Here is a 21816-nt window from a genome sequence, read left to right as displayed (position 1 = left end):
TTATAGTTTGACACTGCCACCAACTTGCTTAGGACATTGGTAATTTTTTAAGAAAAAAGATATGCAGAAGATAGTGCACCTAGGTTATTGGGAGGGATAGAGCACTTGAGGCTCCGTTTTATGTTTTTTACTTGTTCACTGAATTTAATAGTATTGAAAGAGTCACTAACTGTTTTACAATATTTTTACAAACTAGATGTGGCAAATTCTTATTAGTTCTAATATGGATCCACTACTAACATCACATTTATGTTTACCAATAATTATTTGAAAATTATTAAAGCCACATCGGCAGTTTGTAAAAATATTGTAAAATAATTTATGTTTGTAGCATTACTCAGAAATATCAAAGTTTGAGTAATAACTTAACTTTCCTAAAGGGTACACTAATTGTCTAATTGGTCAACCATATAACATAAGTTCCACAAACAACTTTTCTTCTTTCTAATTTTTTAGAATACAACAAATAACAAACTAAATTTTTGTTAAAATGTGTGGTTTACATATTTACATGCAAAGCCTTTCTTGTTAAAAAAACACAGACTATAAGTTTAGCAAACCCAAAAGAAAGGAATCATAAAGAACCATGCCAAAATTTCATTTCCACTTGGCATAAAACTTTTGGTCACTCCATAACAACATTCTATTCAATGGAATCTGAACATTCCTCTCCTTCAAATGCAGATGCCTCGGCACTATCCGCTTCTCCAAACTAAACCCAAAATACTGCGGAAACTTCTTCAATTCCTCCACACTCCTTTCCATCTTATCCACCAAATACTTAAACTTTGGCCACAAGTTATTATCAATACTATAACCAAACATCGCAGGCAATCTAACACAAGCCCTTTCAGCCTCCTCCTGAGAAAACCCAATGCTCCTCAAGAACCCAATCTTCTCTCTCAGCTTATTAGCTCGCGTGTTCAAAAGATGCGCGTTAAGACTACTTGGCGAGCTCAAATTCTCCATCCCCAGCTGCCTTAGATAATCCAGAGTGGGCTGGAGACAGAACTCGACATCTGAAAAGAGAAGGCGAGGGCAGTGGAGGATTAAGCTGCGTGATTCTTCGGTGGTGGCAGGTAACTTGGTGGCCAAGAAATCAAAAACTGGAGCGAAGTCAGTGGGGTCACAGTTTGTAGTGAAGAGTTGTGGGCAAAGGTAAGCGAGTCTAGGGAAGTCAGGCTCTGTGAAGCCCTTGGATTTGAAGAACTCAACTGTGGCAAGGACATGGTCGATGGTGTTAGTGTCTGTGTTGATTGAGGGGGGCTTCTTGTTGTGAATGATGCCAAGGGCTTTAAGGTAGCGGAGGTTGTCACGGTGGGATGTATGAAACTTGATGTATAGAGGAGATGAAGGGGTTTTGTTGGGTTTTGAGGTTTTGGTAGGAATGGAGGAGCAAGAAGGGGTTGGGAGTGAGAGAGTGTGAAGCATTGTGTTTTGTCATTTGTGTATGTATGTGTGTGTTTTGGGATTTTAGAGGCAAATGTAATGAACGTATTATGGGGAAAGGAAAGGAGTTTGTGTTTTGTGGTTGTCCTTCTGCTTTGAGGAGGATAAGGAACATGATTGGTGGGGCCATACTCGAAACAATGGTCAGTGCAAATTTGAATATGTTATTTATTTATTTATTTTATTTATTATTATTTTATTTTTAATTTTTTAATGGAGATAAGAGTTATCATATTCTCATACAACATTAAACTTTTTTTAAGTCAATTTTCATGTTCTAAAAGAATGTAAAAAGTTGTAGATACAACTCATTAAAAAAAAAAAAAATTGTAGATACATATACAATTCTTAGAAGTTATATGTTGTAACTTAACTGGTTAAGCATGGTAGTTAAAATACACTACAATATTGATTTGGGGGTCGGAATCAGCAATTTACTAGAATACTAATTTGAATAAAATAGAATGCTGATTTGGATAAAATAGAATACTGCTTTGGAGTGAAAGCGAACAATGTACAAAAATACTAATTTGATTAACATAAGATACTGATTTGGATAAAATAGTATACTGATTTGGAGCGGGAGTCAACACACTACTACAATACTAATTTGATTAAAATACTTGGCTGCTATAAATTATGGAATTCCTTGACTAATTTCAACCGAAGACAGAGCATTTTTATAAAGAGAGCAAAAGAAGTCTCGCGCATTCAACCCCACCAAGTGATTGGTCAAAAGGTTTGTCAATTCTCTCCTCTCTGTGTTTTTGTAATCAACTAGCTGATATTTCGTGTAATGTGGTGCATTTTGATAAATTTTATAAGAAATTATTTATGATCTATTGATTTCATGAATGCTATTATTGTTAGTCACATTTAATTTATGAGGTTTTCTACTAAAACTAAATTCAAACTAAATACATTAGGAGGAAAATTCTTCTAATTTATGCAACCAAGAAATGTTACCAAATCATAGTTCATATTGTCACCTATAAACCTGTTGGTTCCTAGGTGTCTTTTTTGTATTATTTATATTTTATATATCAATTAGTTATTAAAACTTCTAGAATTTCATGATACAACAATAGAAATAATAATGTCATAGTGATGCAATAATATCACAATTTAACCTCCAAATTTTAATTGAACTAAAAGTAGCCAAAAATAGATCCTTATCAAGTATACGCATCATATAGAAAACCAAAAATATAAATTGGCACATAATATGGAAAAAATAAGACTAAATAAATTACAATGCTACATAATTAAAAACGTATACATAAAATCTAAACAAAATATTTAAGACGAATGTAATATTTTGAAAATTAACATACCTCTCAGAAGGAAAAACAAAGATATTGTGAGAATATTATGGAAGTTTAATTTTTAAGTCCAATGGAAATGAGGATTTATATTGGACAAATGTGGAGACAAATAGTATTTACCCAATTCATTGAATCTGACTCTTGCAATTCTACATTGAAGTTAGTCTTATATAGAAAATTGAAAAGTTTTTTTTTTTGATTTTTACATTTCTCATGACTTTTTAGATCCATCCTATCAATTTAAAGCATGTAAAATTATAAATGTATACTAATTCTTTGAATTTTATTAATACATTGAAATAAATGCATTTGCCATTATTTAATAGTTTGACATAAATGCTAAATTTAGATGAGATAAAAGCCTAAATGAAAAAAATGTCATACAATGTGTCACTTGACAGAACTTCATACTTTTCCACATGAGGTCTCTGCTTTTATGTAAATATTGATCGATTGATTGATTGATTTCAAAAGCCAAGTCTATCAGATTATGTTCTTAGATGCCCTTAGATCCCCCCCCCCCCCCCTTTTTTCTGGCTAAGTCTTAGACCCTATCTAACTCGCTGTGTGGACTTACAAGCGGGGGTACTGGCTCTAGCCCCACAAATATATTATACATACATAAATATAATTTGTATGCACAATCATGATTTTTTTTTTTTAATTTTTAATTTTTAATTTTGAGTTTTTGTATTTTTAGAATATTTTTCTTGACTTTTTCGTTCAATGTATAGAATAATAATAATATAGGGTCCTGGGTACCCTTAAGGCAATTATTAAAATAATTATAAAAAAAATTTGATGCCACTTTTATGTGAAAAATGAAAAGCTGTCAAAACAATTAATTGTTTTTTTCTTTTTTCATAAAAAACTTCTAAGTCCCACATACTAAATTTATAAACAACTATAAAGAATCTTAATTGTGATGAATAGATTAGTGGCTATAGTGCAAACATGATTAACACTTCTCCTTAGACCATTACAAATGGTCATCCAAACTTCAATTTTTTCCCAAAGATGAGTTATTGCTCTCTCTCTCTCTCTCTCTCTCTCATTTTTTTTTTCGTATTCTTCAATTAAATTAAATTCAACAGTGTTTCTTTTTGGCTGAATAGACCCTAGTGTTTCATTTGAAAATGCACTTAATTATATATATATATATATATATAGAGTACACTATAGTACTGTATGTACGTTCGTGAATCGTATTTCTGGCTTGATTTTGAGTTTTTTTCTTCAATATATTCATTTATCCTGCCATTCATATATTCCTGACCTTTATGTTTACATTGTGGAGCCTATAGCTCGGTTATATAATTTTGCATTAGCCATATTGGATCGATATTGTTATGTTTGATAATTGGTAATTTGATATTAACATGATGTGCAGGAACTTGGTGGTTTTCCTAATTGGATATGGATATTGAGAGTGAGTCCAGCTCTTGTTCAAAAAATAGCACTGAAAGAGAAAGAGCTAGCAATTTGTTTAATTGCAACATTTGCTGGCAATTAGCTAAAGACCCCATTGTCACACAGTGTGGCTGTGGCCTCCTATATTGCTGGCTTTGTCTATACAGATGGCTACATTTTCACATGAAATTCCAGGGATGCCCAGTTTGTGAGGCTATCATTGAGGAATACAAGTTAGTTCCTCTCTATGGAATTGGATCAGAGGGAAAAGAAGCAAAAGATTTGGACCCAAATTCTCAAAAGTCCATTCCCAAACGCCCAGCTGGCCCAAGACCCGAGACTGCCACGTCTCCTCTGGCACCCAGGCTTAGGCCCAGGCCCATGCTCAGAGCAGCTTTTGCAGTTATTGTGCAATTAGTTCTTATATTGTGTTTTCTCATTTTCGTGTGGACTATGGATAACAATATTGTCCCACCCCGTTTGGCTCGCACTTCTCCGCATCATCCTGCACGGGTTTTTCCTACTCTGCAAAGGTGGTGAGGTAGAGATGTAGTGAAATTTTAAACTCGTATCACAGGACGGGGTTGTGATGAGTTTATACTTTTTAGACTCACTCACTCCACGTTGATAGGGTTATAATTGTAATTTTTTCATAACCTAAAATTCTACTATTTAAACAAATATATCAATTTTAACTTACTTTATCTGTGGAAATTATTTTTGAAGAACTAGATAATTTTTATTTTGTTATGTATTAGGAGTTTGGATTATTTTTTTATGTGTTATACTATGAGATTTTTGTTTTTATTGTGATATTGTTTTGTTAAACACTTAGATAATATTATTTAGTTTTTGGTGAAATTAGTCTGATTTGATAAGATAAATTTAATTGTGATTTCAAATAAATTTTTATAATGAAACAAGTTTTTATTAAAAAAATTTGTAATAATTGTGGGGTAAATTAATAAGAAGTAGAGTTTTATGGGGTGGGGTGGGGCTTTGCGGGGCCTTAAGGGCCAAAGATGGGGTAAGAAAAAACTTTGCGGGACAGATGTGAAGACCCATCCTTCGATCCCGCCTTGCCCCATTGTCGTCTTTAATTTGGATTGCTTTGAATGTAGACACTAGTATCTTTAAATTGTAGGCTAGTTTCATGACAAATTTCTATGTAATTTTTAATCAATTGATTTGTATTTTAATTCTTGAATGAGTTGTATTTTTGTATTGGGTTCAAGTTGAAGTTAAAAAGAGAATGCTTTTCAACTTTGTCAAGTGAAAGTGTTAGAACCTATGGGAAATTTGTTACCTGCTATGCCAGCCTTTAATTTTACCCATCTATTCAAGCCTCATTTTCCTCAAAATTTGACTACCAAAAATTCTGAATTGAAGTGTTAAATAGTTAAGAAAAACCCTAGTGTATATACCCATTTTTTCTCTGCTTTCTCCCTCTTTTTAAGCCTTACACTTTGAGCGGAGATTGAATCCTTCACACACAAAACATACTTCAAAGATTTTGTGTTGTTTAAGACAAGGGAACCATTTGAGCCACAACAATTCAGCCAAGGAGACTTGGAAATTGTAATTGGAACTCAATTGTAGATTTGACAACTAGATTGAAGAAAGGACTCGGTGAAATTGGTTGATAGCGATAGCTTGGAGGGCTTGAGTATATAGATAGCACTAGACTTGGATAGTTCGCTGTAGAGAGATCCGTTTTTCAACTCGTTCTTGGATTTTCTCTTTGATAACACATCCGATGTTATCGTCATTATTGTGTTTTTAATTTCTTGGAGTAGTCCTTCAACTTACTAATAACTTATACTTTGGTGCAAATTGTTAGATAAGTCTAAAATTGAATAAGTTGTAACTTACAATTTGGGGTGTAAATCAATATTTAGGCTGGATTAGGTTTATCTCACAATTTGAATTAAATCATGGTGGACTTAGTTTTGTGGATTAAATTCCTTCATGTGATACTTAACCTCTTATTTGTCATGGATAAAGTTTTATGTGCTTTTTTGCATATTGTGATTCTATTGACTCTATTTATGATTATTCTCAGGCTTGTGATGATGTTTTACATGATTTTATGGGTGATTTAAAAATTGTTGATAACAAGCTCCTTAAGTGTATGTTTGGATGAAGAGTTAATTAAATACTTAGAATTTTAAAATGATGGGATTTAAATCCCCATCATTTTTAAAATTCTTTGTTTGGCTATAGAGGAATTCCCCAAAAATCTATCCCAAAACTTTAGCCCAAAAAAAAAAAAAAAAAAAAAATCTGACCATAGTGAATAAAGACCGTCGCAAACCTCTTCTATTTGATCCACCAAAAACTTCAGTATTGGTTTGGATTCCTTTTACCATTATTATTAAGAAATAAACCAGAACTCTTTAGTCTCTCATCATACTCTTTAAGCCAAAAGAGCACGTTTGCTTTGTTGGTATCAAATAAAGGGAGTAATTATTTGGTACCCTAGAAGTATAGTGACGTGATGCTCATTTTTTATTTTTTATTTTTTTATATTTATTGTAAATTCCACTATAAATTTATTCAAAAAACTCTACTATAAATATGAGAAGAAAAAGCATAATGTCACTATAATTTAGGAGTACCTAATAATTTTTCAATAAAAGTGAAAAACCAGTTGTTTTGTCTTTTAGGCAAAATGTACAAAAGAAACTTTGTCCACCTTAAATCTACTCTTTCTGAAAAATTCTTTCAATTAGATTGGTGTAGCTCCAAAAAAAAAAATCTCCATTTTTATGAAGATCTTCGCATTAGCACTAGAACTCCTTTTGTTGGAGATTTGAGAAATGCAAAGGATATAGTTTTTGTCATTATCATTTTTTCTATAATCTATGACAAGTGACAACATAGAAGGATAGTTGAGAAGGAACCCGATGACCACATCATGGGTCCGTTTGGATACTGTTTATTTTGCTGAAAACTGAAAACACTGTAGCCAAATAATTTTTAAATATGTGAATAGTGCCGTGAGACCCATTTTTAATGTTTTTTTTTCTTTTGAATAAAGTATTTGTGGGTCCTGTGAACAATGCACGGGGCTCACTAAACAGTGCATATTGTCTCCTGCGTTCATCCAAAAAGAAGAAAAGAAAAGGAAAACGCAAATGCAAATGCAACAAATGAAACACAATCCAAACGCACAACATCTTTGTCATTGTGAATTTGTGATCTCAATGTCTTCTTTGCTAATGTGGATAATGTCGCTAGGGTTTGCTTGGCTATTGTCCGAGATCTAACATATTTGATGGTGTTATATGTGGTGTGGTTGGAATTGGGATCCTCTCAATGTTGAGTGTTGAATAAAGGCTTAGGGTTTTAAAATTAAGCCAAAAATATATACCCTAATATTAGTAAAATGATCAAAATACCTCAAAAATCTTTAAAAAGACTAAAATATGTCTATGACACCAAAAAACATGACCAAAAATAAAAATTTAGGAATTTGAACATTCCTCTCCTTCGAATGCAAGTGTTATAAAATGAAAATTTTGGTCGCTTCACAACATCATTCTATTCAATGGAATTTATCTGAACATTCATTTCCTTCAAATGCAAATGCCTTGGCACTATTCGCTTCTCCAAACTAAACCCAAAATACAGCGGAAACTTCAATTCTTCCACACTCCTATCTTCCTCTTATCCACCAAGTACTTAATCTTTGACCACATGTTATTATCAATGCTAGAACCAAACATCGCAGGCAATCTAAAACAAGCCCTTGCAGCCTCCTCAGAAAAACCAATACTCTTCAAGAACCCAATCTTCCCCCTCAGCCTCTCAGCTCGCGTGTTCAAAAGATACGCATTAAGATTACTCGGCGAGCTCAAATTCTCCATCCCCAGCTGCCTTAGATAATCCAGAGTTGGCTAGAGACAGAACTCGAGTGATTCTTCAGTGGCCAAGAAAACAAAAACTGGGGTGAAGTCAGTTGGGTCAAAATTGGTAGAGAAGAGTTGTGGGCAAAGGTAAGCAAGTCTTGGGAAGTCAGGCTCGGTAAAGCCCTTGGATTAATTTGAAGAAATCAACCATGGGAAGGACGTTGTCAATGGACAATGGTGTTAGAGTCAGTGTTGATGGATGGAAGCTTGTTGTTGGGTTTGTGAATGATTCAAGGGTTTTGAGGTTGCGAAGGTTGTCATGGTGGGATGTATGGAGCTTGAGGTATAGGGGAGAGGAAGGGGATTTGTTAGGGTTTGTGAAGCATTGTGTTTTCGCTTTGGGGTTTTAGAGGCAAATAATGTAACGAACGTATTATGGGGGGTTTTGGTTCTTTTGTTTTGAGGAGGATAAGGAAGATATATGATTGGTGGGGCATATATATATATATATATATATACACACATGTATGAATCAGTGCAAATTTGAACTTAAAAAAAAAAAAAAAAAATATATATATATATATATATATATATATTATGGAGAAATAACAGGTCTTATATCATGTAATAATTAGGGTTATTACATCATGTAATATTGTAAAAATTAAAAATTCACTTTTTAAACTTTCAATTCTTTACTTTTTATTTTTTATTTTATATTTTTTTTTTACCTTTTTAAATTTTATATCTCACAATTTGATCTAAATTCGAAAATAGTAATCATACTCTCGCAAAGGTGGTGAAAGAACATTATTTACCGATTTTTGGATGCAAGCACGTAATAATTGCATTAACTTCAGGTAGAATTCCTAGATATTCTTAGAAGTCCTGGACATGTTGTAACTTAACTAGTTAAGTAGGCTAGTTAAAATCTACTACAACACCTATTTGGATAAAATAGGTGATTTGGAGTGAGAGTAAACAATGTACTAGAATACTAATTTCATCAAAATACAGATTAATTTAGGGTGAAATTGCCGATATATATAATCCTCCAAAGGCCAATTTTGTTTTTTTCATTGTAATTAAAGAAAGCAAAAGATCGAGTCTCGTACGTGCATCCAACTCACCAAGTGATTATCAAGGTTTTTCAATTCTCAAGCAATTATCAAGGTTTGTCAATATTCTCTCTATTATGTACTTAATTAATAGCCCAAAACTCTGAGATTATGTCTTATGTCCTTAGTTGCTCCTAGTATTTTTTTTTTTTTTTTACTTAACAAGACCCTAGTCCTTACTATTTAATTTCTAGTAAAACACACAAATAATATATTTTTTTGATGATAAAAAAAGGTAGAAGAGGGCGACTATATGCTTTCCAGCATTACCATAGTAGTACCATATCCATTAGCTAGGTCACTCAACCCCATGAACATATTATACACACATAAATATATGTTTGTATGCCGATTCATGAATTGAATTTCTTTTAGTTTTTTGTTTGTTTGTTAAATATATACTTTTTTAAATTCATAATTATTTTCCTACTTTTTGAGATATAGTTGAGGAACATAAATAACATTTAAATACAAAATCTTTATTTTTTATGATTTGTTTTTTCGGTTCAATGTTTTGAATAATAGTAATAATAATAATGATGATGATGTTATTTATTGTGCTTTGTTACAAACTATAGAATTTGAACAGAATATTGCATCCACCCATGCTATGATTTCCGTTGGCAATATTAACTAAAAAAGAAAAAGAAAGGACTTCTTTTTGGCAAATTGGTTCTCCTATTCATCTAGGAGTATATTTATTTTGTTATGTTTAAAGTGTTGACTCACTTGACTGTTTAGGGTGTAGCTAGCCCTGATATATATAATTTTTCACAAGTCAGAATTGATATATATATATATATATATATTGTTATGGTTGATAATTGACGATATTTGCACTTAATTACATGATGATGATATGCAGGAACTTGGTATTCCTAATTAAAAATGGATACTGAGGCCACTGAATCCAGCTCTTGTTCAAAAAATTGCACTGAAGATGCTAGCAGTTTGTTTAATTGCAAAATTTGTTGGCAATTAGCTGAAGACCCTGTTGTCACTCTGTGTGGACACCTTTTTTGCTGGTTTTGTCTATGCAGTTGGCTAAAATCTTTCAGTAAATGCAAGGAATGCCCAGTTTGTCGAGCAATCATTGAGGAAGACAAATTGGTTCCTCTATATGGAACTGAATCAGAGAGAAAAGAAGCCAAAGATTTGGACCCAAATTCTGAAAAGTCCATTCCCAATCGCCCAATGGCCCCAAGACCCCAAACTGCCACACTTCCTAATAATGAAGACTATTTTCCTGAGGATGAGGATGATTTTTCTGAGGATGAAGAGGACCTTAACAGTACGAGTTTTATGTCAGAACTTCTTAATAGTCTAGGCTATATAATATATTTTTTTATAGAATTGCTAGGCCATATAATATTGGCTACTCTAATTGGTTTTTTCATAATTGGCTTTGTGAAGAACAAGTTTTATGCTAATACAGAAGTGTACCCCGCCATAAGTACTTCTTGTAATCCTCCTCTTTATTACCAAATTCGACCTCCAAGATGGATAGAAACACCTTTCCTCCCACTTGGTGCTATGGTGGTACAAGGTTTAAGGAAAAAAAAAGGTTTTTGGGATCCTGCTAAGGTGCCAGAAGTAAGGATTTTGGGGCAACGTTTTTGTGAAGATAGGCAACGTATAAAGGAAAGGTACTTCAATATCCTAGGGATCAGCAATGGTACAACGGGGTTAGTATCATTAAATGGAAGTCTGCTTACTCAGGTGATGGAGGCATTAATAGATGAGTCTTTAATATTTTTTTGATTTTATTTTTTCATGATATAAGGAGTGGGAAATTGTTTTTTTTTTTTTTGGGGAGCATTGATTCTCTTTGTTGTTGTTGTCGTCGTCGTTGTCGTTGATGTTTGATATTAAATAGAATTATAGCTGAATAAAGTTTATTCAGGCTCACTTTTTACTTCTCAGGTTATGTGTCACAGTTTTATTGATTGACCTGCCCAAAAAAAAAAAAAACAAAAAAATCATTTGCCTATACTAATTCTCAATTTCATATTTCTATTTTATCAATCAATTTTTCTAATTTTCATTTGTCTGGACTAATTCTCAATCTCATTCATTTCAGTCAATTTTTCTAATTTACCGAATAGTGTGTGAGTTTGCTAGTAGTGCTTAGTTGGAATTGTGGCTGACTATTCTCTTAGAATTAGACCTAGCAAAATTGGGCTCAAACTTGTTAACCGGTATTCGATTCATAGAAAAAAAAATCAATCCATACACGGCCCATTTTTAAAGAAAGGATTTTATAAAAACATGCTTATATATATTTTTATTTGAAAGTAATATGTAAAATTGGGTGGGTTCCAGTTAACTCAACTGGTCAAATCTTTGATGGTTATATAGGAGATCTGGAGTTTAATTTCCGTCAATACCAAAACTGATTGGTATCTTGGTCTGATAATAAAGAGTTATTATCAGGAACAGATGCCATAAGTTGAAACTCTCTCTCAAAAAAAAAAAAAAAATGTAAAATTGGATGTTCTCTTAGTAGAAAGAGAATTACAATTGGCCTTTTGAACTCTCTTTAATAGCATGATATCTATTAAGTATTCCTATAGTCGTAGTTATTTATGAATCAGCTTTTAGTATTGGTCTCCTTCTCCCAAAAAAAAAAAAAAAAAAAAAAAACCTTTTAGTATTGGTCCATGACATTTACTATTTATGGTGATGATATCTATTTATGGTCCATGACATTTAGTATTTTTTTTTTATTCTTTTGTTTATAATGATAAATTGATATTATCATTAGTGAATTATAGGGTACATAAACTTAAGAATTTATATATTATCTAAATTTCATGTTTGAATATTTGTTGTTCGTTCTTCCATTGGTATTAAAATGAAGACAAAGATAATATGGTCATATTATTATTATTATTTTTTCCGTGCATGTGATAAAATACGAGTCAACATATAACTTAATTCATTCTCAAAAAACATATAACTTAATTGACTTGACCTACCTGCAACCCATTTAAAATTACCTTTTTTTTTTTTTTACCTAAACCCAATCTGTCCCATCACCCAACCCAACCGGTTTCCAAGTCAAACTACTAGAATAAAAAATGTATTCTTTTGTTGGGGTAGTCCATTTTATTTGCTTAAATTTGGCTAAGCATTCTTATGTTGTCAATCACTTATAATTTGTGCTAATTATTAGATTAATCTAAAATTGTATAAGTCGTAATTTAAAACTTGGGGTCTAAATCAATACCTAGATTGGATTAAGCTTATCTCACAATTGGTATTATAGTATGGTGCACTATTTTTGTGGATTAAATTCTTTAGTGTGATCCTTGAGCTCTTATTTGCCATCTTTGTATGCTTCTTTTTAAACTTTATATCTCACAAACACAAGGTATAATTTCACCGTATAATAATTGCTTGAAATCTAAATCCGAAAATGATAATCATACTCTCACACAATTTATAAACTTTTTACATCAATTGTTCTTTTTTTAAAATGCGTACATAATTAAGGGCATCCATTATAAATATTGGGTAAAAAAGGGTATGTGAAAGAACATTTACCAATTTTTAGATGCAATCACGTTATTGTATCAATGTCACGTAGAAGTCTCGGACATGTTATAACTTAATTAACTGGCTATGTAGGCTTGTTAAAATCTTCTAGAACACCCATTTGGATAAAAGATTGATTTGGAGTGGGAGTCATCAACATTAATTTACTAGAATACTAATTTCATTATAATACTGATTTAGTCAATTACAATGAAATTCCCAAATTTCTTTATTCATTTGTAAAAAGAGCAAAAGAGACTCGTGCATCCAACTCACCAAGCGATTATCAAGGTTTGTCAACTCTTTCTCTCTATTTATGTGTTTTGTAATCGATTTCAAAAGCCCTAGTCTTATGAGATTATGGCCTTAGTTGCTCCCTAGTGTGTTTCTTTTTTCTTAGTCGGTCTCTACGGTTTAATTTCTTTCTTTTTTTGGACAAGACCCTAATGTTTAATTTCTAGTAAAACACACTCATGATATAATTCTTCGATAATAAAATAGGGTAAAAGGGGGGTGAGCATAGTAACTTTCTGGCATTATTATGGTATTATCATACTCGTTGGGTCTCTCAACCTTACGAATATATTATGCACACATGAATATATGTTTGTATGTCTTTTTATGAATCAAATTTCTTTCTTCATTTTGAGTTCTTTTTGTTAAATATGTATATTTTTTAAATTCATAAAATTTTTCCTTCTTTTAGAGATAGTTGAGGAACATAAATAACGTTTCTTTAATGTTTAATATTTGTTTTTTCGGTTCCATGTTTTGAATAATAATAATAATAATAATAATAAGAAGAATATGTATATTTTTTAAATTCATAAAATTTTTCCTTCTTTTAGAGATAGTTGAGGAACATAAATAACGTTTCTTTAATAATAATAATAATAATAATAATAATAATAATAATAATAATAAAGAAGAAGAAGAAGAAGAAGAAGAAGAAGAAGAAGAAGAAGAAGAAGAAGAAGGATTACTATTAATAATAATAATGATGATGATGATGATATTTATTGTGTTTTGTTGCAAACTATAGAATTTGAATAGAATATTGAATCCATCCATGCTAAGATTTCTGGTGCCAATATTCATTAAAAAAAGAAAAAGAAAGGATTTCTTTTGGAAAATTGGTCTCCTATTCATCAAGTAGTATATTTAATTTGTTTTGTTTGAACTTTAAAGTGTTGACTGTTGAGGGTGTAGCTAGCCTTGATATATATAATTTTACAAGCCAAAATTGATATATATTGTCATGGTTTTACTAACGCATGTCTTTAGAGTATCCATTTATAAATCATTAATTTTTTTTTTAATGAGAAAATGAAAAGGAGACCAACTTTTTTCACAACTTTTTCAATTTCTCATAAAAAAGTTTTCTAAAATTGATGTTTAATGTACTCGTTTAACCAGACCCATATTATTACGCTTGATAAGTCATATTTGTACTTAATTTTACATACGTGTAGGAACTAGGAACTTGATATTCCAAAATGGATATGGATATTGGGTCCGCTGAATCCTGCTCTTGTTCAAAAGATTGCACTGAAGTTGCTAGCAGTTTGTTTTATTGCAAAATTTGTTGGCAATTAGCTGAAGAACCTATTGTCACTCAGTGTGGAGTGTGGACACCTCTATTGCTGGTCTTGTCTATACAGTTGGCTACGATATTACTCTAAATACAGGGAATGCCCAGTTTGTCGAGCAGTCATCAAGGAACACAAATTGGTTCCTCTATATGGAATTGAATCACGGGGAAAAGAAGCAAAAGATTTGGACTACGTACCCAAATTCTGAAAAGTCCATTCCCAATCGCCCAATTGGCCCAAGACCCCCAACTAATCTTGGCTATATGACATTGGTTACTCTAATTTGCATTTTCTTGATAATCTCAGGTACAGATATTTGTAGCTTTGTGAGCGATAAATCTTATAGTAGTGAAAAAGCATATTATGTCAGAACTTTTGCTGGTTATCCTGATCAATATTACTTGATTCGACCTCCAAGATTAAATGGTTTAATTTGAACAAGTTAATTATTGTATTAGTTAGCTTGCATTTATTGGTCTAGATACTATTTCAGATATATTTTGCATTCGTTAACAAGACTTTCAATAATCATTTGATTTTTTTTTTCGTGAAATAAAAAGTGAGATTTTGTTTTTTATAGTGGTGATTTCTCTCTCTTCTTTTTTTAAATTTTTTTTTATTTTTTTATTTTTTTTATTGATGTTTGACCTGAACAACTTGACCCAAAGGAAATTAGACCAACTAGTAATTCTCTCATATTTCAAAGAAGGATAATTTAAATTCTATAGACATTAGAAACATTAAGAAGTGTCAGTTACTAGGTTTTTGCCGGTGACATGTAATATACTGTAATTGAATTTGATTCTCCATTGGGTTGTTTGGTTTGTATAATGTAAAATTGTGTTGTAATTTTCGCATTCTAATTTCATTTTTGTAGTCATTTTTTTATTTGAGCTCTTATTGTGGAACCATTCCTCATACCTCTTTCACCGAAATGCTTTCATGTATTGGTTTCCAAACTTAAGTCGCACTCCATTCACCCAACAAAAATTTGAGAGAGGTTGTTAGAATATAAATCTAATTAACTTAGGGCCATTGCTTTAGGTTTCTTGTATTTTAAAATGCATCTCCCAAAGACACGAACTAGTATCTATATCAAAAGACTTATTGTAAGACTATAAAATTTATCATTCCATTTTTCACAACTATTTATATATCATATTGTAACCAGTTGTTTGTTATTTTCACATGAACCAATAATTTTTTTTGTCACTACTTCTAATCTGTTACATTAGAGTCATTTGTATATATTAAGAGGATTCAGAAAATTAGTTATGACTTCAAAAAAGTCAAAAACACCTCTACTCTAATTAGATAATTTTTATTCTTAAAAAATAAAAAATTGGGTTAAAATTGTAATTTAACAAAATTAAAAAAAAAAAACTACTAGAGAAATTTTTTTCCTAATTTTTTTTTCCTTAAAAAATAGAGTCTGAATTTAGTAAGGATGTGGTGTAAAACTCATGTTTTACATCATCCAATAAGTAATTGCTACATCAGCATTTTTTACTTAAAATTCAATTCATCCTACCACACCAAATAATATCTTAATAAATTTCCAATTTGGTTGGATTTATATATGAGTATTAGAATTAATTAAGTATGATTGTGCTTATTCTTAAATATGTGATAAGATGATGTGGCGTGTTGAGATTGAAAGAGTAAATTATGAGTTTTACACCACATTCTTACAAAATTTAGTTTTAAATAAATAAATTTAAATTAAAAAATATATTAAACTCAGAATAAAAAAAAGTCTCACTGAGAAATTAAAGTTGTGTCACAGTAATTGTGTAATTAGATTATCTCATATCTAAAGCCACGTCAACTGATAAAACGAAGCGTAGCGCCGCCCTTTGCACGAGATGTACAAAATATCTGGTTTTGGATAAAGTAACAGACAGCTATGGTTGTTACACTTCACTTCAAACCTCAGTTCCGAAACTGAGAGACCACAAGTTCCATAATTTCTAACAATGGTGGCTCTAACTCTGAGTCCCACAAAAACCCTTTTCCTCAATTCCCATCTTCTTCACTCCACTTTCAAACCCCATTTCATTAATCCATACAGTACCAAAACTCAGAGTCTCCACAGTTCGAGGTTTCTCTCATTCAACTTAGTTACTTGCAAGCTGAAGTCACCTCAAGATATCAAGAACAAGGACAAGAACATATCCAAGAAGATTGTGTTGTCAGAGGCAGCACCGTCACTAGCGGAGAAAGGTGGTGATGGTGGTGGTGGGGGTGAAGGCAATGGAAATGGGGAGGTTAAAGCAAAGTCAGGAGGTAATTTGATGAGGTTGGTGAAGAGGTTCCCCAGAAAGGTTCTGGGGGTTTTGTCTAATCTGCCTTTGGCTATTGGAGAAATGTTCGCTGTTGCTGCTCTAATGGCCCTTGGTATGTTGTGTTAGTATTTGTTCTTTTCTCTTTTTGGGAATTGGGTACAGTTGGGGTGTGTGTTAGTTAGAAGCTGAGAAATTTGTTTAAATTTCCTTTGGTTTTTGAATACATAGATTGATAATCGTGTAATGTTAGTAGCATGGTTTAGACTTTAGTACTCCAAAAAATTAACTTTCATACACTTTACTTGTAAACAAAATTGCCACTGATAGAGTTCAAAGATTATGACACTAGGTCTTACAAGTGTAGAAATTTGTGATGTGAGGAAGAAAAGAGAGGAGAGAAGAGAGAAAACATGATAGTTTACGTGGTTCAGTCTTGTGGCCTACATCTGGGACAAGAGTCCAAAACACTACATTTTCTCATACATCTTTCTTGATAATACATTGCCATGGAATCCTTATTTATAATGAAGAGTATACACAAAAGACAATGTCAATTTAAATTTGAATTGCGTATTGATTGCATAAATCCCATGATTTTCTCTAGCAAACAATTTCTTCATTTATTAACCAATCCCATTATATTCTCTGGCAATTAATAACTTGATTTGGTCTTCAATAATTGGAGAGTGAATTATAATTTCCAACAAAAAGACGTAGGAGATGAAATTTTACGACTTAAAGGGATAGCAATGTTGTCAAACTGCTTTAGCTTCATAAAGTATTGTCTGTAATTTTGCCCTGATGTGTTATAATTAGAAATTGGTCTTGTATGTATGTGATGCTTCTACAGGTACTTTCATTGATCAAGGTGAAGCTCCAGACTTCTATTTTCAAAAGTACCCTGAAGACAATCCTGTATTGGGATTCTTCACTTGGAGATGGGTTCTTACCCTTGGGTTTGACCACATGTACTCATCTCCAGTTTTTCTTGGAACATTAGTTCTCCTGGGTGCATCGCTCATGGCCTGCACTTACACAACACAGATACCCCTGGTTAAGGTCGCAAGAAGGTCTAATTGAATGATTGTTATTATTATTTATTATTTTGCTTTCTCATATTTAGGTCCTCTTTGGCTAAGAATGAGTTGGAGAAACCTTTCAATCATAGAACTTGGTTGATATTTATATATGCAGATGGAATTTCTTAGATTCTTCTGAGGCTATCCGCAAGCAGGAATATTCAGACACCCTACCTAGAGCATCAGTTCAAGATTTAGGTGTTCTTCTGATGGGAGCGGGATATGAGGTCATACAATCTTATTATTGCTTGCTTTATTTTCTTTCTCATTCTCATTTTATGTATGTGTTCACATGTATGTTTCTTTTTTCTTTTAATTTAAGTGGTGTAAGTTTTTGTTTCCATACATTCATCCCTTTTCTACCCTTAAAACAAAATTTGATGCCTGTTCTTTTGGCTAGGCTTGCATTTTACCAGCTCAAGGTATGGAATTCTGTTATTAGCTTTTACTAATGATGTCCTACATGCAATCTGTTGTTTGGTTGCTGTAGGTATTCCTGAAAGGACCATCTTTATATGCCTTTAAGGGGCTTGCTGGTCGGTTTGCCCCTATTGGAGTACATTTAGCAATGATACTCATAATGGCCGGTGGAACTCTTAGTGCAGCTGGGAGCTTCAGAGGTTCAGTCACAGTTCCACAGGGACTGAATTTTGTTGTTGGAGATGTATTAGGCCCAACGGGGTTTCTCTCTACTCCCACTGATGCTTTCAATACTGAGGTTCATATCAACAGCTTCTACATGGATTACTATGACAGTGGAGAGGTAGATGTTGATTTTGTTTTGACATCAGTGAAAAATCATAAGGGGAAAAACCTTATTATGAGTTAATTAGTTCTGCATCAAATTCTTAATTTAATCAAAGGCTTCCTGTCAATTTTTTTATAGGAAAAAATTCATTTTTTTTTTCTGACTGTATTTTTCAATGGGACCTTTCCCTAAGTCGTTAATCCAATGGATGAGAGTGAGTAAGTCTTCGTGAGTTCTTCAATAGGGATCCCTATAGCTGATTTGAAATATGTTCCTTTAGTAATCTCTATAGTGATGGCCCCTCTTAGTTTTCTTACTCATTGCTAGACATTTTTTGTGTTCTTTCTTCGGATTTATAGGTGTCCCAGTTTCACACTGATCTTTCGCTCTTTGACCTTGATGGGAAGGAGAAAATGAGGAAAACAATTAGTGTAAATGATCCTTTAAGGTATGGTGGAATCACTATATACCAGACAGATTGGAGTTTTTCAGCACTGCAAATACTTAAGGATGATGAAGGACCTTTTAATCTGGCAATGGCACCCCTAAAGATCAATGGAGAAAAGAAGCTTTTTGGGACTTTCTTACCAGTTGGAGATGCTGAATCGCCTAATGTAAAAGGAATGTATGTATTTTTCCACCACTATGCACACTTGATATAAGATATATGTATTCCAATTATATATGCTCAATCTCTTAAGGTTATGGGAAAAATGTATGTTGTCCATATAGCCATGTATTTTCCCTTCATTCTAATTTCCGTTTCCCTTTTTCATTTGGATTCAGATCAATGCTTGCTCGTGATCTACAATCAATTGTCATATATGATTTGGAAGGTAAATTTTCTGGAGTTCGACGGCCGGGCTCTAAGCTCCCGATTGACATAGATGGTTCAAGAATTGTTATTGTAGATGCAATAGGCAGCAGTGGCCTTGACCTAAAGGTGATGAGTCAAAATAACTGCTGTACTAAACAATATAGGATTTTCTTTGACAATTTATTTGTATTTGTGTTGGAACTAAACATGGTTTTTTCTCAGACTGATCCTGGGGTGCCAATTGTTTATGCTGGATTTGGTGCTCTAATGCTCACAACTTGCATCAGTTTTCTATCTCATTCACGGGTAAAACATCTTTTTACATAATAAGGGTTGGCTGTATATGTTTCAAAAATAGTAATTATATACCTGAATTATAAAGGTTCATAATAATGTTGTATTTGGTCATACTGATCTGGCTATAGTTACAATTTACATATATATAAATTGAGTGGGTTCTAATTAACTCAACCGGTAAAGTCTCTTGTCATCGAATAAGAGATTTGAGGTTCAAACTCCGCTTATACAAAAAATCGATTAGTGTTGTTACTTAAGAATATATATTAAATTGGAATGTGGTTCTGGACTTAAGAATGGTGATAAAAAAAATTAATAAATTGAATTTCTTGCATCATTACTTTTACACTGTAAGGGTGGAATGTGTTACAATTTCTTTTTTTTCTTTTTAATTAATAATTCTACTTTTGGTTTGATATTGCCATAATTGAAACCATGATTCCAATTTAATACATACTCATCTGTTCCACTATTTTCTTTCTTGAACATCCAAAAGATTTGGGCCTTACAAGATGGAACTATGGTTATCGTTGGAGGAAAAACTAATCGAGCAAAGGCTGAATTTCCAGAGGAGATGGACCGCTTGCTTGATCGGGTTCCAGAAATAGTTGAATCATCTCGTTCCAAGGAACCTGATAAAGTTAGTGGCTAGTTTATGAGGCATTTAGATGGAAAGAAAGAACACTTGTAGTGGGATGATAGATGCAATCTTAAACTTTGAAGTAAAGCAGAGAGGTGGCTTGAATACAATCAGACGTCCAGCTCTCAAATTAAGGGCACCACTCCATCCCAATTGAACAAAACTTTGGCACAGAAGGTGAATTTGTCTTTCCAAATGTATAGTTGCAGGCCTTTTTCAGCTCATATTGCAGATTCCACAGCCAGGTTTTGAGACAAAGTTTTACAGTCTTTTTCTGCTGAATTGCTTATCCTCCAATTATTTCACTTACCATACAAGATGTAAATTTCAGACTGAAAAAGATTTCATAAATACAATATCATTCTTTACTGCCTCTAGGTCTACATTCCATTATTTTTTTGTGATTGAAGGGATGTTGTTTGATAATTCAGACTCTAAAGATTGAGAGTTTATCACTGCCCTATTTTTATTAAAACTTTTGTCTTTGATTTCCTAGATGGTTGATAAATTTCTTTCCTGATTTTAAGTACTCATGATATTGGAGTCAAACATATATTTTCTAGTATTTGATAATTTGTATTTTCCAATTGGAGTTGTGACGAGCTTGTACTTGAGTAGTACTGGGTGCAAACTAGCCAAAGTTTGATAATTGCAGAGAAGTTGTGGACTAAAAATAGACGTGTACAAGCCCATTGTATGATCTAGTCAAGCCCGAAGTATGTTGTATTATCCTTATTCAGGTTCTTTCTACTAAGAATCCTGATGTCGCTTCTATTAAAAAACCTAATCCATTTTTGTAGTGCAAGTAATAAGTCCATTAAACTGAATCACAGTAATTCCATGTATTTCTCTTGAATTTTTAATTCTCTTCATATATTTTTTCCATTTACTTTAACAATTAAAAAGCAAGTATTTAGTGTCAGCCAAATCTATGAAATTAATTTGACCAATCCATCTCTCATCATCCATTTTTGGGTAACTGAAGCGTTCATATTGAATAACAGTAATCTGCAAATCCTCACAAAAGGATAATGAAAAATAATAATTTTAGGCAGAAGCAGATTTCTAGTTCTGGAGCAAGAACTGAGATGAGAAGTGGCCCTAGTAAATGACAACGGGGAAAAACTCAGGATTGTGCAAAGCTTGAGAAGTTAACTATAAAGCCATCAATAAAGGTCTGTAATTACATACCTATTATATCTTAGCATGCTTGTGAAACATGCCCTAACATCCTTAGGAAAACAAAATTAGAGGACCATGACTTTCCATCATACATGTGGGGCAAATTATACAGAGCGAAAAACTAAAAGCCAGGAATTTCAACAACTTTGTTGTACTAGGATTATACATTTTCTCGTGTGTGTGTGTGTTTTAAGATGTTTCTCATGGTCATATCAAGTGAGCTAGCTTTTTGCACTTCTTTATGAAAGTTCTAATTCCATTCCTTTTCATCTCCTAATACAACAATGACGGGGCTCAATTATCAAATCTCGTTTGATAATTTTTTTGGAATCATACAATGTAATTAACTACTTGGTTCATAAATTATTTAATCAAGAGCAGATAGAAAGAAGCCTTGTGAGTTACAATTGAACGTTTTCATGCTTGGTTCACTCATTCTGAAATGAGTGATATACATCATAACATAAAGAAAAAAGATTGTTAAGC

At 32.5% G+C, this 21816-nt stretch overlaps 2 protein-coding genes and 1 pseudogene across 3 annotated transcripts; 1 reads left to right on the top strand and 2 right to left on the bottom strand.

Moving 5' to 3' along the window:
- Positions 1-574: 574 nt before the first annotated feature.
- Positions 575-1493, bottom strand: LOC126706635 (transcription termination factor MTEF1, chloroplastic). Its single transcript, XM_050406170.1, has one exon. It carries the CDS (start codon positions 1429-1431, stop codon positions 598-600), a length of 834 nt encoding a protein of 277 aa, XP_050262127.1. The 5' UTR covers positions 1432-1493; the 3' UTR covers positions 575-597.
- A 6158-nt stretch (positions 1494-7651) lies between these two features.
- On the bottom strand, positions 7652-9465 carry LOC126705077 (transcription termination factor MTEF1, chloroplastic-like; annotated as a pseudogene).
- Positions 9466-16159: 6694 nt separating this feature from the next.
- On the top strand, positions 16160-20521 carry LOC126707220 (cytochrome c biogenesis protein CCS1, chloroplastic). Of its 2 annotated transcripts, XM_050406811.1 has the most exons (8): positions 16162-16679; positions 17418-17637; positions 17762-17873; positions 18137-18409; positions 18754-19019; positions 19181-19337; positions 19434-19517; positions 20005-20521. In XM_050406811.1, the coding sequence occupies exons 1-8, from the start codon at positions 16259-16261 to the stop codon at positions 20158-20160; spliced, it is 1689 nt and encodes a 562-aa protein (XP_050262768.1). In that variant the 5' UTR covers positions 16162-16258; the 3' UTR covers positions 20161-20521. The 2 variants fall into 2 exon arrangements, with proteins under 2 accessions (XP_050262769.1, XP_050262768.1); XM_050406812.1 differs by lacking the exon at positions 18137-18409 and having other exon boundaries at positions 16160-16679.
- Positions 20522-21816: the final 1295 nt, after the last annotated feature.

This window comes from Quercus robur, chromosome 11 (assembly GCF_932294415.1).
Source record: "Quercus robur chromosome 11, dhQueRobu3.1, whole genome shotgun sequence".
Classification (NCBI taxonomy): domain Eukaryota; kingdom Viridiplantae; phylum Streptophyta; class Magnoliopsida; order Fagales; family Fagaceae; genus Quercus; species Quercus robur.
Note: the sequence above shows the minus strand (reverse complement) of the source record. Positions and strands in the feature narration are given on the sequence as shown.

Excerpts from the sequence above, each read along its gene's own strand:
- LOC126706635 (XM_050406170.1), bottom strand. The coding sequence starts at position 1,431 with ATGCTTCACACTCTCTCACTCCCAACCCCTTCTTGCTCCTCCATTCCT.
- LOC126707220 (XM_050406811.1), top strand. The coding sequence starts at position 16,259 with ATGGTGGCTCTAACTCTGAGTCCCACAAAAACCCTTTTCCTCAATTCC. Across the intron at positions 17,874-18,136 it reads TGATGGGAGCGGGATATGAG|GTATTCCTGAAAGGACCATC; the intron begins GTCATACAATCT and ends TGGTTGCTGTAG. Across the intron at positions 19,338-19,433 it reads GCAGTGGCCTTGACCTAAAG|ACTGATCCTGGGGTGCCAAT; the intron begins GTGATGAGTCAA and ends GTTTTTTCTCAG.